Source organism: Penicillium daleae (assembly GCF_028827525.1).
Source record: "Penicillium daleae strain IBT 16125 chromosome Unknown utg000008l_segment0_segment0, whole genome shotgun sequence".
Classification (NCBI taxonomy): Eukaryota; Fungi; Ascomycota; class Eurotiomycetes; order Eurotiales; family Aspergillaceae; genus Penicillium; species Penicillium daleae.
The window spans coordinates 3,364,777-3,377,849 of NW_026623156.1; the positions used below are offsets into that span (position 1 = coordinate 3,364,777).

Genomic DNA, 13,073 nt, shown 5'->3' on the forward strand with positions numbered 1-13,073 from the left:
CAACGTAGTAGCATTTGACGAAACAACTAAGCATGGGAAAGGAAAGAAGGAGAGAGTGCGAGAGAACGAGAGACGATCTAAATACAAGTGGGATGCCTGCGGCAGCAGGCATCAAACCAGGCATCAGGCATCCACTCATGTGAACCGCCACAGGATATAGGCTAGCTGTTGCATAAGATGCGGCTGTGTCCTTAACCTCCTATACGACTAAGTCTAACCTAACTCTACTTACCTACTTAGCAGTCTAATCGCTAGAGCTACCACGAACGGGGAGACCTTACTTAGTAGGATTTATTATTAAACGATTATTCTTTTTAAGCTCTTTTTTTCGGCAAGTTTTATATAGGCAATTCGTTTCTCGCGGCACTTATAGTAAAGTATAAGTAGTATGCCGCTCTCTTCGCTGTCTTTCTATCCTAAGTGTTACGAATGAGACGATCGAGGACGGTGATTGGAAGGATGGTTGATGAGTTTGCTGGTTTGACATCAAGACGGGTGATAAGAGCAAACATGGCCGGATTGGGATGTTTGGGTTTATCAACAACTTCCCCCACCAGATAGATCTTTCCTTCCTTCTTTCCCCAGTCTTGATACTTTCGTCCTTGGTACCGAATTGATCTCTTTTCGATTGACCTGTAACACTAAGATAGATCTAGAGCTAAGCATAATGCTATAATTTTCTTAGGTATTCCGCCTAATAATAGTTGAATGTGAAGGGCTTAGACCGAATTGATTCAATTGGGTGTGGCCGACAATCTGTCTACCGAAAGCTTGAGGAAAGTAAACACATGGGGCCTCCGAAGAGGCTAAGTATAGGAGCCTGCACGTGACACACGTGATCAACATCGGGCTCTGGCCCGTTACAACTTCCGGGATAGAGTAGCTCGCCGGGATAAATAAATGCATCGTCTAGGATATCTATATTCTTATTATCTCTGCCATCATCCTCGTAAGAGATATTATTTTGGTAGGACCCACCGTCTTGGTACGGCATATTGTCTGCCTTGGTGTCGAAAGATTTCTTATGTAAAGGAAAGCTTTCATAGTGTGCTAATTTAGAGCCTTGATTTTGTTGGTTATTTAAAGGATCATCACGGTATCACCTATAAAGAAATACTTATAGTCTAGAAACTAGTTCATTTAATTTTTAATGCTAGTAGCCAATCATGCTTACCGATTGATTTCCGAAGTCTAGCCTCTGTATCGTTGAAGGGTTTAGTGTCTCTGGACTCCAGAAAGGCTAAAGAGGCAGTCTCGAGACGTTCTGTAGTCGCCTCGAAAACAGAAGCATCAATTAATCCAGTGGAGCCTGGTATATTCGCCCGTCGATTCTTTGGTCTAATTTGCTTATTCAAGCTCTTAAGCTGCTTAGCAGCTTGGTGCTGCTCTCCCGGTTTACTCTAAGGTGTGACGTGACTACAGGTCCGCAGGCCCCTACTGAGCTCTCAGTGTGACGGTTCACATGTGTGGATGCCTGATGCCTGGTTTGATGCCTGCTGCCGCAGGCATCCCACTTGTATTTAAATCGTCTCTCGTTCTCTCGCACTCTCTCCTTCTGTCCTTCCCCATGCTTAGTTGTTTCATTGAATGCTACCATGTTGATTTGATATCTTCGTGCCTGCGATGTAACATAAGGAATAGAAGTGATAAGAGGTGTCGCCGTGTTGTATTCTGTCGAGGATAGTGGAGTAGTAAATTACACCCGAAATAGTTTAGTTTCATTTGTGTCGTGATTTCTTTATTTCTACTAGGGGATTCTCGGAGAAGTGTCTTGGAAGGTATTATCCCTAGATGCCATTAGCAAGAAGAATGTAAGGAAATCCAGGAAAATGGATACGTCCTCCCTATATCTTTCGTACAAAGCGTGCACGGGAATATCCCGCGCCTTCTTCCTCTAATCCCCCTTTAAGTATTCTCGCGTATAGGTAAGAACAAGCATCGGCATTGTATCCACAATCTCAGTGGTGAGCGGAAAGTGCTAATACATATGTTAGCTCCAAAATAGGCTAATGGCTTTGGAGAGTCAACTTATAGCAAAGCAGTCATCACACGGGCCTCTAACGCTATATCAGTGCTATCTTCTCTGGGCACTACTAAGGCTCTCCGAGCTATAGACTCATGAACTTCACCTATCCTTATAAATGTGAAGCAGTAGAGTAGTATTGCTGCACTTAGTTACATTCTGGCTCTGTCAGGGATCTGATTGCGAAACTTGTGACTATCCCAACACCAGAGTTGCGTTAAGAGGATAATGAGGTCGCTAGGTGAAAAACTATCATGGTCCATTTCAGCGGTGGAAAGCGGGACTTTCTTCCGAAGCCTAATAATTGTGACAAATGTGATGTTCTGGCGAGAACAAAGGAGATCGGAAGACATGGGAATAGCCTCAGACGTTACCATTCACGGGTGTCTGCCTCAGTTGTCTGTTCGCTTGCTTTGAGGATGTTCGTGTACTTAAACCCTCTCTTCCTGGTGTGTCTTCCTTTCCTTCTTCTTTTTCTCCAGTCTTGATACCTTCGCTGAATCGTACAGTTCGATCCAGGATCTTTCTCGTGACCCGTAATATTAATAACGTACTAAGTAAATTTGGTTAGAGCGCGCATCACTAGAGGCACCATATCACGTAGTTCGCCTCTAGCCTCGTTAAGTGTAGTAGAAAATTCATTTGAAGATTTGCTGTCTCGTATATGCAACATCCCAGCTTGAAAATCCCTCCGGAATCTCTAGACGGTTTCGGCAGTGGGCAATGCCTTGATACGTCCTGGTTCCCCTTTAGCAACCCAAACGAGGAATGCTTTGTATGCTTAGAGGTCAGTGGGATTGTGGCCTAGGGATATAGATTAAGGAATTTGGGCGATGGTTTGTTAACGTGTGGAATCCTGCCTGGTACTAGGGGCGGACTTGTCGAAGAGGCCTAGTGCACGCTTATAATCACCCTCTGTACGTGGTAGAGTAGCCTGTCTGATTGGAGAGTTATAAAAATCGTTCAGGTTCACCACGTTGCAGGCGTAAGCCAGCATAGGGTGGTTTTGTTCATTGTTGCGTTCGACTCGAGGCAAGAAAGAAATGGCAGAAGGGTGGGAGAGGTGCAGGAACGAGAGGGAGCGAACAGGAAAAGCAGGAAGGAAAATGGGAAAGTGGTGGCCGTTCCAACATCGCGAAATCTTTCCCTCCATCAGAATGTGCTTTTGCACATTTGGTGGCAGGGCTTCACTCGTCTGGGTGAAGAATATTCAGGTGGGTGAACTGCCGCCTGAAACCCGAATGCTAAGGGCGGCGAGCCGCCCATGACCGAATGATGGGCGCTAGGTGAGCATCGCCATAGAATGGCTGTTGTGTGTCTGTGCTCACCTGTTTTCTGTCATTCGTTGGGACAATTGCGCTGGCCGCTTTACTCTTCAGCCTCTTTAGGCCCTTCACCTGAACACCCTGAAGACCCTCTCTTCTTCACCCGGACACCTTGAAGACCCCTGAAGCCCTGACGTGGCCCCTCGACTAAACTTTCCTCCTTCCCCACTCCCATTCCCACTCGCTTTCCCACTCGAGTCCTATGCCCTTTGTTTACTCCTTCCCGATGGCTTGAACGGACCCTGATCGGAGCTGATCACGGAAAATAGATTCACCGTGGCTATTACAACTATCTGGTCTGGTCTTGGTTATATATTTCTAAGGACGCTGTGAAGATTCTGACCGAAGAAGGGCTGCAGAAACAATTGGCTCGCTCCGATGCAGACAAACCTAATTAAAGAGCTCTCTCGTGTCCGAACCAGGTAGCTCACTAATTAATAGTGAATTCAATCAATAAAATAGTTTAAGTTTCTTCAACAAGGAGGTCCCTTCATTATTAATAGCCTACCAGATTAATGATTCTCTGCACACAGAGCCGTCTGAAATGAATCATATTTCGTGAATGCCTTGCGATAATAACTATAGATGTAGGACACGCTTAGGCAAGTACCTAGTCTTCTTTCGTTGGACCCCTGACTTGCCCTCATTATGTAAGGAGACTTATATTGGGTTACGCCGACTTCGTAATGCACATATATTAACATATCGTTATAGGTGTAGACCTATAGAGAGCCCTATCTCTAAAGAACTTTTGATGGTTTCGCTGTAAAGATAGAATTGGAAATCCTAACAAGAAGGTCTCACTGCTGCCTCCCGTATTGCTAGTCAAGGCGTATTGTATAATCAAAGCTGAGAATCACCCACCCCACAGTTGCACATCTTGCGATCTTAATGATTGCAGGCCTTGTTATGATGATGGATAGACTCCTCACATGGAATGCAATACTATTCAAAGACGGCGTTGCCCTTTCTAAATGCGGCCGTTGACCATATCACGCGGTATGGCTCAAGTCAGGAACGGCTGGTCTCATAGTAGTTGTATGCTCCTCTTATTTCTCACAATTGTGGCCACATTATCTACGACAGCCACATTTGCAATGTTCAGTGTCCATAATGTTGAGCATTCTCTGCTGAACTCAGCTGCAAGTTGGCCTCTGGCGCCAGTCTTTGAGCAAGACCTTGGTGGCGCCTGGGCTTTTCCACCTGGCTTGAAATATATTTACGAGTTGATTGCTCTGGACAATCGTCCTTTTAAGACTGCGTATATTCAAAGTCCCAAAAGTGAGAGAAAAGAGTACAATTCTGAAGCTCATTCAATATGGTTCCCGGAATCCGGAGCGCTTGGGAATACACTGTATCTCCGATGGCACTAGTAGTGCCACTACGCAGAGGAAGCAAGAAGGAACAAATCGATCAAGTTCGAAGCTATCTGAGAACTGTCTAGAGAAGAAAAAGGAAACAAAGAGAGAAGCAGGTCTAAATAGGCTGCTGGCCCAAACAGGCAAACGGGCTCTGCCCTGGAAATCTCCATCAATCTCACTTTGCACACTGGCGGTATTGGCTTGAATATATCGTCTTATCTTGACTACTCTGAAAGACCCAGAACCGGATGACGCGTCTACTAGGTATACATTCAATGATCTACATGGGAGGGTACTTGGTACTCATATTAATGTGAAATGCACCCACTATAACCCACACAGTGAATAGAGGCGCAATAAATAGCGGTTCATTCGACGGTTGGTACCAAATTTACATTGAGAAAGGGGCCAAGATCGAATTTGCCTTGCCAGCTATGACTGTCATTATCGGATCCGCTTCAGTGAACTATACGGGCACCCCGGTACTTATAATGATACTGTTTCAGGGTGATGTGCTCGTGTCTAAATGTACCTACTCTGGAAACGAATTACTACCTTTATTTCGCTCGACTCGCGCGTATCCCCGGATCTAGATTCTGGCCGAGATAAGCAATGGACTTTCCATCGATAACTACACTAAGTGCATTTTAGCACGCACAATTAACTGTCTGCTTTCTGTTCAGGGAGGCGGAACTCTGGCTCGTAGCTGGTAAGCATCCAAATTCTTCCCGGTAGTAGGGAAGACCGACCCATGGAATGGGCAGAGCGTTTTATTCAACCATGTCGCTTCTTAAAGACATTGTCGATTAATGAGAGAGGCGTCAATCGGTCTTTATTGGCAGGACATTGAAAAGACAGACTACCTAGAGAAAAAGTGTGCGAGAAGAAATTCCCTTCTCAAATATACATCCTCCTCTTTCGAAGCGCTAGCTAGAACATTGTCTGAGCTCTAGGAGAGAAAAGTGGATCTGGATGCACTAAAGGAAACTGTAATTGCATCTAGTAACAGTCCTAAGAGTAATAGTCTTTCAGTCTATGACTACGTCGTCGTAATTATGATAAGTATGCGAGCCTGTTCGCCATTTCAAGTAGATCCCAGGACCAATCCATATCTTATAGGAGAAATTAATGCTTGCGAGATAGGAAAAATGACTTGACCTATCGGAATAATACTACTTTGTGTCCTGGGAGCTTTCTTGTCCATCCCGCTGCACCGAAGACAGCAAATTTATGGTTATAAGAAGAATGATACATTCATACGGGGCCTTATAGTTCAACTCTACCCCTTAGTCTAATTGACATCACCAGCTAAATAAACAGATTTGTGCTCGTGAATCCAGATTTTTGCATATCAATCTGAAGTAAGGATTGAGTTCCAAGATGTAACGGCCAATTTCACCCTTGCATATTGTATCAATGAAGCTAAACAATTCTCATAATTCTCAGTTTTCACCAAATTCCATACCTGAGTCCCTCGAGCGAGCTGGCTCGAATAGAGACAACCCCATAATTATCAAGGACGATGGCGATATGCAGCAAAACCCAGAGGAAGATAACTCAGGCGCCGAAACAGTTCGCATGAGTACTCCTGAATACGAAAAAAAGACTTCTAATAATTGCTCCACCACCCCACATAGCGTGTTCTTTGCGGAATCTACTCAACCTTGTTTGAACTACAAGAGTTGTGGACAATTTGACTATATCAAAATTTCTCAAGCTGCTGCTGCTTGAATAGAAGGAGAATGAAAAGAAGAAGATATTAGAAATGGTGAGTGAATAATTGCTTGGTCATGTTTCCGAAGGATTCTTACCAAAACAATGCTATTCCAATTATCCAAAAGATTGGTTACAGGATATCATGGACCATTTTGAGGTCATGAAGGGAAGGTATCAGGTTAAATTCGTGATCCTTTGAGCAGGGAAGGAAGATAGATCCGCTTGCAAGACTAAATTAAGTAGGAAAGAAGAAGAAGACGAGGAAAGGAAAAGCGACCCTTTCATAGAAGGCAAACAAATACCGTAAAGGAAAGACTTGGCGGGCACCGGAGTCTTGGTCACCTGACAAGGGGATCTTCTATCAAGAGTATATAATTTACTTCAAAACTGCTCTCCCACATACGGTGACCTCAATTTCGCTCAAACTCTGCTTTTTAATCAGTCTAGTACTTGTATCCGTCTGCGAAGGACTGACGGGTTGCAGGATTGGTGTTGCGAAAACTTCGGGGAAGCTCTTGAGAAACGGCGAAGTGGAACTGATCTCCGGCTTAGTTTCAGTGATAGTCATTGGCAACTACAGAACCTAGACGCAACAGTAAGCAAGGAAAGTGGGGTTCGACGGAACTCTTGCTAAAAACGCCTGATAGATCAAAAATCCCAATATTCTTCAAACCCGACAGTCCGGATACAAACCTAGACCCTCCGTCGTCAGGGCGAGTTGGTTCTACCGAGCGAGCCTGTTCTAAGAAAGGGAAGAGAATCATTTATTGCGCATATTCCTCCAGAACTTTTTCCATCGTCTTGGTCCTTCATCACAAATTCACAATGTCTGCCAGTCCCCACGAATTGCCCTCGGCACCATCCGAACCAGCTCCACCTGTACCTCTAGCGAATGCCGACGCCCCTGTCAACGCGCCTGGTCCAATTGCAGTCGATAACTTTAGCGACGTAGGTATACTTGAGTTCTGACTGGCTATGACCCGGAAACTAAATCGCAACCACCTTGTAGGACACCAATAGTGAATTCGATGATGAGCTGTCTGATCTCACCTCCCTTTCGTCGAGTGTGCTCCAGTTCGAGTATGAAAATGGTCGTCGGTATTGCAGTAACCGCTCGGTCAGTTGTCTTGCTCGGACTTCCCTAAGCCATGCTCTTAGTACTAAGCTTCAATGACAAACTGACCCACGCCCAGGGAAATTATATGTACTTCTACCATTTTCTCTCGAAGCCCCTGGCTGTGAAGACTGACCAAGCTAGGATGCCAAATGACGAGGAGGAGCAGGATCGAATGGATCTGGCAAGGCATGATCCCCTGCGACATTTCAATTTCGCAAACTGACTCTTCCTTCAGACACATCACATGTCCGTGGCGTGAAGCGCACATTCCTGGCGAACAAATACGGCTAACCGGAGCGGTGCAGATGGTGGATGCTACTGGGAGGGGAGCTCTACAATGCTCCTATCAAGTCATCGCCGCAGAACATCCTTGACCTAGGAACTGGAACAGGCATTTGGGCCATAGAGATTGCCGAGTACGTGAGATCTCCTTTCCCTATCGTAACAGGCTGGCAAGACTGACTCCGGATGATAGGAAATTCCCCAGCGCCCACGTCATTGGAAATGATATTAGCCCTATTCAGCCCAGATGGGTGGCCCCGAATGTCGAATTCATCGTGGAGGACATCGAAGCCGAATGGGAATATGAACAAAACCACTTTGACTTTATCCACGCGCGATGCCTGGCAGGGTCTGTCCCTCCCACCAGTCCCCTATCATCAGCGAGAGTGATTTTCTGACACACTGGGCAGATGCATAGCCGACTGGCACGGGTATATCCGCCGTATCTATGACCACGTCAAGCCCGGAGGCTACTTTGAATCGCACGAGAGCGCTGTGTGGGCCTGGAGCGACGATGGCTCTCTCAAGCAAAATTCCGCTCTCATGGAATGGCAGCAGGCCATCAATGTCGCCGGCAATAAGAGCGGCCGGGAGCTGAACATCTACCATAAGCTGAAGGACTGGATGATCGCAGCCGGCTTTGAAAATGTCAGCTTGTCGGTCTTCGTGCTGCCGTTCTCGCCCTGGCCGCGCGACCCCCACCTAAAGGCCTTGGGGAAGTACCAGGCAGTGCAGTTACAGCAAGCCATCGATTCTTATTCACTGCGTTTGCACACGCAGGTGCTGGGCTGGAGTCCAGATGTGGCCAAGATTCATAATGCTATGGTTAAGCAGGAGCTGCGGGATAAGAGGTTGCATGCATATGTTCAGACGTACATTCCAACCCAACCCCTTCAATGGCCGAAGTACCTGTACTAACTATGAGCAGAGTTGCCGTGTATGGGAGAAAGCCGCTTCGCTTCTAATATGTGTTCTTCGAAAGAGCCAATTGACGACCACTCATGATGAAGACTTAAGTCATTCCAAAGGGTAAAGTGAATCTATTGCCTCTTGACTGTTATGTGATTGAATAACTCGAACGATGTGCTTCGCCTTATCTGTGGATCTTTTTGCGAGGCACCGTGACCTAGGGGGCTTCTCTCCCTGATGTTATCACAACGTTAAATTACTATATGTCGTATCCCACTTTAAAACCGGCCTTCTTTCTTCCTAGGCTAAAGCGAAAGTAAATCAAGATTCTGACCTTCTACTGGGTAAGATATCATTGGCCGGATGAGATAGTTGGTCATCATGTATTCCTATTAGATAACAAAATGTCCCTGTCCAACGGCCCTGTCCCGAAGCGCCCGGCCAAGATGCATATGACATCAGCATAATACGAGGAGAACTCAAGGCGAACATACTATGTAAATTTTCATTCCCTCTAAATAATTTCCTCTTGAATTCTTCTTGAAATTTATCTTAGACCCCCTATCAAATCCAGGAATCTCACAATGCGGATTACAGTTGTACCAGCAAGTACAAAAACAGGGGTAGCAACCATCAAGTCGCTACTCAGCAAGCCTGTGCAAGTTCGCGGGATCTATAGAGATCTTTCCAAAGTCCTACCTTCATTTTCAGCAGAGCCAAATTTCTCTGCTGTATAGGGAAATGCATCAGAGAAGGGTACGCTTGATCTAACGGGATCTGATGTTGTTCTCGTTATCATACCACCCGTCTTCGACGGTCGCGATCTGATCGAACATGCGGAGAAAGTATCTTCAAATATCAAAACCGCAATCGAGCTAGCTGGCAATGTTAAGAGACTTGTTCTACTCAGTAGTGGTGGAGCTGAATTCAGCGAGGGTGTTGTACGTATATTCAAACATCGGGTCTTATGATCCTGCTAACCACGAAGACAGGGCGAGATCAAGACAAACAATAAAGCTGAAGAAATACTACGACAAACAAAAGTTGAAAGTATTGTCTTTGTCAGATGTGCATATTTCATGGAGAACTGGACTATGAATCTGGCCACGCTGAAGGGCCCAGATTCATTCTTCTTTTCAACGATTACCCCGGTGGACTATAAAATCCAAATGGTCTCCATCTTGGACATTGGAACTTGTCTGGCCGAGCAGCTAACTGACCAAGCGAATCTACGAAAGAAACTACATATAGTCGAATTGCATGGTCCCCAAAAGTACAGCCCGCTCGACGTGCGGGCTGCATTTACACGGGCACTCGGAAAAGAGGTTGACTTGCGACCTGTGGAAAAGCACCATCTCCACCAGTTTTATGCGCAGATTTTCCCTCCCACAATTCTCGATTACTGGGTCGAAATGGCGATGAGTATCCTCCCAGATGGCAAACTCGGCACAGAGTACTTGCTTCGCCCCCGTGGCCCTGTTCTTTATGGCCGCACAATTCTTGAGACGGCCATCAAGGCGAGCTGCGAAGCATGATTCTCGTCAAGTACGTGAATTTCTCGAATACGAGCTATACTATTTCCTCTGGCCACACATGGTCAAACTTTTTCTGATATCTCGTCCACAACCTCAAAACAGTTGAGAGATGTAGCATAGCAGGTCCAGCTGGGAGCTCCATAGCTTCCGCTCTTAGATTTGCTGGGTTTTACGCAAATAGACTGCTTTGGCGCCATGTATGAAGCCCACAACCGGGATCGCCGTCACGTTAAATTAATGTATCTGCTGTGCTCCAACCTGGGTGCTCTATCGGGCGCACGAGAAAGGAGTTGCGTATCGCTCACGCCCGAACGATGGACGCTACATGAGGTCGGCCAGCCATACTGTTGACTGTTGACTGTTTCATAGCTCCTCTTTTCCTTTTTCCATATTTATTTTACGAGTCTTTTTCGGCTGTGTTAGCGTGGAAGGTAGCCAACGAAGCCAACCAATAATGGATCTTGGATCATTTCATGTTCATGTGTTTTCATCATTCAGAATTCTAAGGTCTCTATGATTATTTGCATGCAACAGAATTTCCGAAACGCCGGGTGTAATATCCCCATGAAGAAAAGAAATTTTGACCTCTCTAGCCAAGACTCATGACCGCAGCACACTCATGCTGCATTTGGCTTGCCCCCACGGCCTCCGCCGCGACGATTTCCACGGCCACCTCGGCCGCCACCACCTCGACCACCACGGTTCTTCTCAACACCACCTCGAGGACCTCCGTGGCCGGCACCAGGGCTGAGAGCGTCGCGTTTCTTGCCATGCTGGTTACCATTCTGGTTGCCGCGGTGTCTGGGAGCACTGTATCCATTCAGGTCACTTCCGGTAGCATAGTTGAATCCAGGGACACCCTTCAGACCCATCTTGCCAATAACCTTCTTGTCCATGGGCGGGGGCTCAGGGCAGGCCATACCCTTGATGGCCAGCTCGTTGGCGAGTTGGACCAAGCCGGGCTTATCAAGACGGACCTGCTTCAGGAGACCGGATCCAGCAAAGAAACCAATGTAAGAAGAATAAGCGCGTTGCTTGGTTTCTTCGTCAATCTTGTACATGGCCTGGGTAGCGGTTGCCGCGCACGCAGTAGCGCCCTCGAGAACTGCGTTGGTCTCGGGATGAGGCTGGATGGGCAAGTGACGGTTGACCTTCATGAAGAACGACTCGGCAGGGGTGAGGAGGATAATGGCACGGCCATCATTGCCCGCACGGGCGGTACGACCGACGCGGTGAACATACTGTTCGCCGTTAGATGGCAGACCAACTTGAACAACCAAGTCGACGTTGGGGAAATCCATGCCGCGGCCGATGACATCCGAGGCGAACAGGATTCCGGCAGACGCCTCCTTGAATTGAGCAGTGGTTCTCGTTCGAGCTCCCTGGTTGAGTCTGGAATGGATCTCGAACACCTTCAAGGGAGTCAAGCCTTGGGCAAACACCTTCGCCAAGAGGGCAACCATATTCGCAGTAACGCCAAAGACAATGATCTTGGAGCACTGCTTGCTCTCCAGGCTCAGCAGAGATGTGAGTGCAGTAAAGGTCTCTGCCACAGATGGTATGATGACGTGGTATTGGGGAACTCTTTCATGTGTCGGAGTTTCATTCTCTTGGATAGTCGAAATGCTTGCGTAGCCTGGGTTCAGAACCACATTGACCACATCCTTGACCTTGGGCGGGATCGTGGCCGAGAAGCACATGCCTTGCCAGCCGTTTTGCTTCTTGGAGGGAATCATCCTCAAGATTTGCTTCACATCGGCCAAGAAGCCGCTCTCGAGCATGGTATCAGCCTCGTCCAACACCAGGGTTTGGATGTTTGACAGCCTCTCGGCGGTGTATTCATCAGACAGGTAATCCTTCAGACGACCAGGGGTCGCGACCAGAACTGAGGGTGCCCCATTCATGAAACGAGAGTGAGCAGATGCCCGGGCCGTTCCTCCGACAGCAATGTGACACTCCAAGGGCTGGTCAAGTTGCGATGTCAATTGATCACATGACTTGGCGATCTGCTGGGCGAGTTCTCGGGTTGGAGTAATGATCAGAATGGCGACCTGGCCTCTGGGAGGTGCCGCCCGAGCCTCCAAAAGACAGTGCAAGGCTGGTAGCAAGAAGGCCAGAGTTTTTCCAGTGCCTGTTTTGGCTTGGACTAGGCAGTCGGTGCGCCAAGTGGGAAGTTCCGTCAAAACACGCTGTTGGACTGGCGTCATGAATGCGAACCCCATCACGTCGAGGCCTTTAAGGAGTCTGGCATCCAGCTTCCCAGCCATACTCGAGTACGGCTGAGCATCATCTTGAATCAGAATACCTTCCATCATGTGAGGTTTAATGATTTTGAAAACCCCCAAGAGATGTGTTTTTGAAGGAAAATTTAAAGGTAGGGACGCCGATAAGGAGTTATGCCTAATCAGGGCAGACTAACCTGATCAGGTAATATACGGGTCGAGGATTCACAAAATGCGCGTTAGCTGATTGGCTGATTTTACATGGTTGCAACAAACATAGCAAACATAAAGAAAATGTGAAACGGAACATTCCTTTCAGAAAACCTATATACCTTGAAGGCTACAAACTACTGCGGCTGCTCTTTATCGCTAGGACCTGGTCCGATATCTAATATTCGTGACCTCATACTCGACCTTTCAATGAATTTCATATCCGGTGGCCTCTCGAAGGCATCATCCTGCTGTAGACTTCTCGACATTTAGTCATTCCTTGGTAGTTAGACCACAAGATTGATGCAATAAAATTAAAACATTTTCTCAATATTATCAAATAGTTTACATTATATTCTTGCCTCCATACTAC

The 13,073-nt window shown here is 46.8% G+C and overlaps 3 protein-coding genes across 3 annotated transcripts; 2 read left to right on the forward strand and 1 right to left on the reverse strand.

Moving 5' to 3' along the window:
• Positions 1-7,250: 7,250 nt before the first annotated feature.
• On the forward strand, positions 7,251-8,789 carry N7458_009741 (class I SAM-dependent methyltransferase; the record flags this gene model as incomplete). Its single annotated transcript, XM_056913123.1, has 6 exons — positions 7,251-7,373; positions 7,435-7,542; positions 7,840-7,958; positions 8,018-8,173; positions 8,235-8,696; positions 8,753-8,789. 6 exons carry the CDS (start codon positions 7,251-7,253, stop codon positions 8,787-8,789), a joined length of 1,005 nt encoding a protein of 334 aa, XP_056761972.1.
• A 528-nt stretch (positions 8,790-9,317) lies between these two features.
• Positions 9,318-10,268, forward strand: N7458_009742 (uncharacterized protein; the record flags this gene model as incomplete). The annotated part of the gene is made up of 3 exons (XM_056913124.1): positions 9,318-9,395; positions 9,471-9,674; positions 9,726-10,268. 3 exons carry the CDS (start codon positions 9,318-9,320, stop codon positions 10,266-10,268), a joined length of 825 nt encoding a protein of 274 aa, XP_056761973.1.
• A 617-nt stretch (positions 10,269-10,885) lies between these two features.
• Positions 10,886-12,580, reverse strand: N7458_009743 (ATP-dependent RNA helicase; the record flags this gene model as incomplete). Its single annotated transcript, XM_056913125.1, has 1 exon — positions 10,886-12,580. One exon carries the CDS (start codon positions 12,578-12,580, stop codon positions 10,886-10,888), a length of 1,695 nt encoding a protein of 564 aa, XP_056761974.1.
• Positions 12,581-13,073: the final 493 nt, after the last annotated feature.